This window comes from Mus caroli, chromosome 8 (assembly GCF_900094665.2).
Source record: "Mus caroli chromosome 8, CAROLI_EIJ_v1.1, whole genome shotgun sequence".
NCBI lineage: Eukaryota > Metazoa > Chordata > Mammalia > Rodentia > Muridae > Mus > Mus caroli.
In genome coordinates, this window is record NC_034577.1 from 16,386,814 (window position 1) to 16,389,323 (window position 2,510).

At 38.0% G+C, this 2,510-nt stretch overlaps 1 protein-coding gene across 1 annotated transcript; it reads left to right on the top strand.

Moving 5' to 3' along the window:
• Positions 1-768: 768 nt before the first annotated feature.
• LOC110300144 (beta-defensin 10-like) lies at positions 769-963 on the top strand. The gene has a single exon (XM_021170211.1). It carries the CDS (start codon positions 769-771, stop codon positions 961-963), a length of 195 nt encoding a protein of 64 aa, XP_021025870.1.
• The last annotated feature ends 1,547 nt before the right edge of the window (positions 964-2,510 follow it).

A 2,510-nucleotide genomic window follows, 5' to 3' on the forward strand; every position in this document is an offset into this window, starting at 1 on the left:
TATATTCTTTCTGCCAATCAATTCAGATTAGTGTCTGATATAAATAGCTTATTTAATGTCAATTACCCGTAAATGCCTATCTCCAAAAACAATCACACTCTATAATCCTAAAGGATTTGAATTTCTGAGCAGGAATTTTCAGAGCATTTGTGTCAGCCCATAAATTACCAAAGGATATGTGTAAAATTACCACTTGATGGTTACCAGGTATATCACAGAGTAATTTTTTCCATCGTGGATACTGTTGAAGATTAATGTCAGATATATTTTATGTGTACTGTAATGTCTCACAGAAGGCAGAATAAGTACGAATTTCTGAAACCTATGAAAATTTCCCAAGGCAACCACGATATCAGAATAGCACTAATGATTATAAGGTTTGCTAGAAATTGTGGTGAGAAGACTGGAAACTTGGATGGGANTCAGAAGGACCAATCTGATTAAAGAGGAGAAATGGGGCACTTCAGAATAAGTTCCTGNGGCAGTAACACCTGTAGCATCAAGAAATAGTATATATGGCATCTTAGGCACAACTGTAAGATGGAATAATATGTATATTGGGGAAGAAGCGAGAGTCTAAACATCAAACATAAAAGCTACACTCATAATTCTGCTTCTCATTCTTCCAAAATGTGTGATTTCATTACCCATCTTCAAGGTTCAATTTCAAGACAATTGCTTGGAAGGGAAAATTGTCCCATGAACTTAGACATGTTATCTATCTATCTTGTATCCCCAAAATGTTCTCAAACGTTTGGCATTATAGCTATGACTCTAAAGGATATTTACTCTCTCCTTGCAGCTGTTGGAGATCTAAAACATCTTATACTCAAAGCACAACTTACACGGTGCTACAAGTTCGGAGGGTTCTGTCACTATAATATTTGTCCTGGTAATAGCAGGTTTATGAGTAACTGTCACCCAGAGAATCTCCGCTGTTGCAAGAACATAAAACAATTTTAAGGAAGCACATGGAAGTCAAGTGACAGATGTGTAACTGATATTTTAATAAAGGAAACTTTTTTAAAGCTTATCAACTTCAGATCCTATTGAAACCTGTGTTTTGGTTTAGAAAGGATTAAGAATATACAAGGCTAAAGTCCAGGTTTAGGACAGGAGAGGGGACATTCCAGAAATCTTGCCTAGTCCTGAGTAATGATTTGAGCAATGTCACTCTTACGTGAATTTATTGTCAAACCACATGTGAGCAGTGCAGAAGAACCATACAAGACTGGAGAGGGAACACAGATCCCAGGCCTCCTGGGACCTAACAGTGGGTAACTCTTCCATGGTATCAAATTTAAGTAGGGCTTCATTTGCAGATGGAGGGATTNCAGGGCTTGGGACAATAGAAGGTTGTTGTATTAGAACCTCATTTAAAACAGTAAGTTGTCCCACCAAACTTTATCCCTTGGGAAAATGTCTCAATTTTCAGATCAACATTTTTTATTCAATCACACACACACACACACACACCCTTTATTTTTATTTTTTTGTTCTTCATACAATATATTTTGAATATATACTTTCTCTTCCATCAATTCCAAATAGACCCTGCCATACACATTCCACTAAGTTCTCACTTAAATAAAACAAAAACAAAAGAAACTGTACACAAACATACATTCATACCCAACAGAGAGAGAGAAAGGGGGGGAGGGAGACAGAGACAGAATATGGAGTCTATTTTGTGTCAGGAAACTATTACTGAGCATGATGTCTACCCTTATGGGGTTGATAATTCCCCTGTTGCTCCAATTGCCATAGAATGAAGGCATCACAGTATTGCACTATTGAACATGGAGAAATTGAGTTGGTGCTCAATGAGAATATCCTACTATCTGGTGTTCATAGTACAGAAGGCCCTATGTCTGCTAGCAGACAAGAAAATAATCATCAGTCTCACCCAGCTATAAACATGCTGCAAGCTACAGCAGGGATCTGCCTGCACAGTACACACACTGGTGCAATAGAATCCAAATGTTATGGGTGTATTCAACCACCTTTTTATTGGATTCAAAACCTCCTTCATGATATGGTAGTCATGCCTGATATGTGGCCAAGAACATGAAATGACAGGGATCAAATGCCATAGGGTAAAACCTACAGTAGTTACTCTATTACATTAACATACTAATAAAATGACACTTATGGACATATTGCTATATCCATAGATCAGGACACCACTCATCCACATCAGAGCTACTTCTTACACTAGATGAGAAATTAATACAGAGAATTCAACAAGGCTCTAGGTCTGCCTGTTCTGAATTGTTTCGCTGGCCTTCTGTCTACCTGGTCCACTCCAGGGTGTGTCTAATTATTGTGCCTTGCCTCCTGTCTCTGGGATCAGGGAGGATGAAATCTTGATCCCACCCTCTAAATGTCTCAAACCTGATTGATCAAGATGTAAATGAAGAGAAAATAAACACTAATATCATCCAAAACTTATTTTCCCATGCACTCAGAGTTGGTACAGAACATCTTCCAACTGAACACCCTNGAAGAAA

Bases quoted from the DNA above. Each gene is read 5' to 3' on its own strand.
- LOC110300144 (XM_021170211.1), top strand. From the start codon at position 769: ATGACTCTAAAGGATATTTACTCTCTCCTTGCAGCTGTTGGAGATCTA.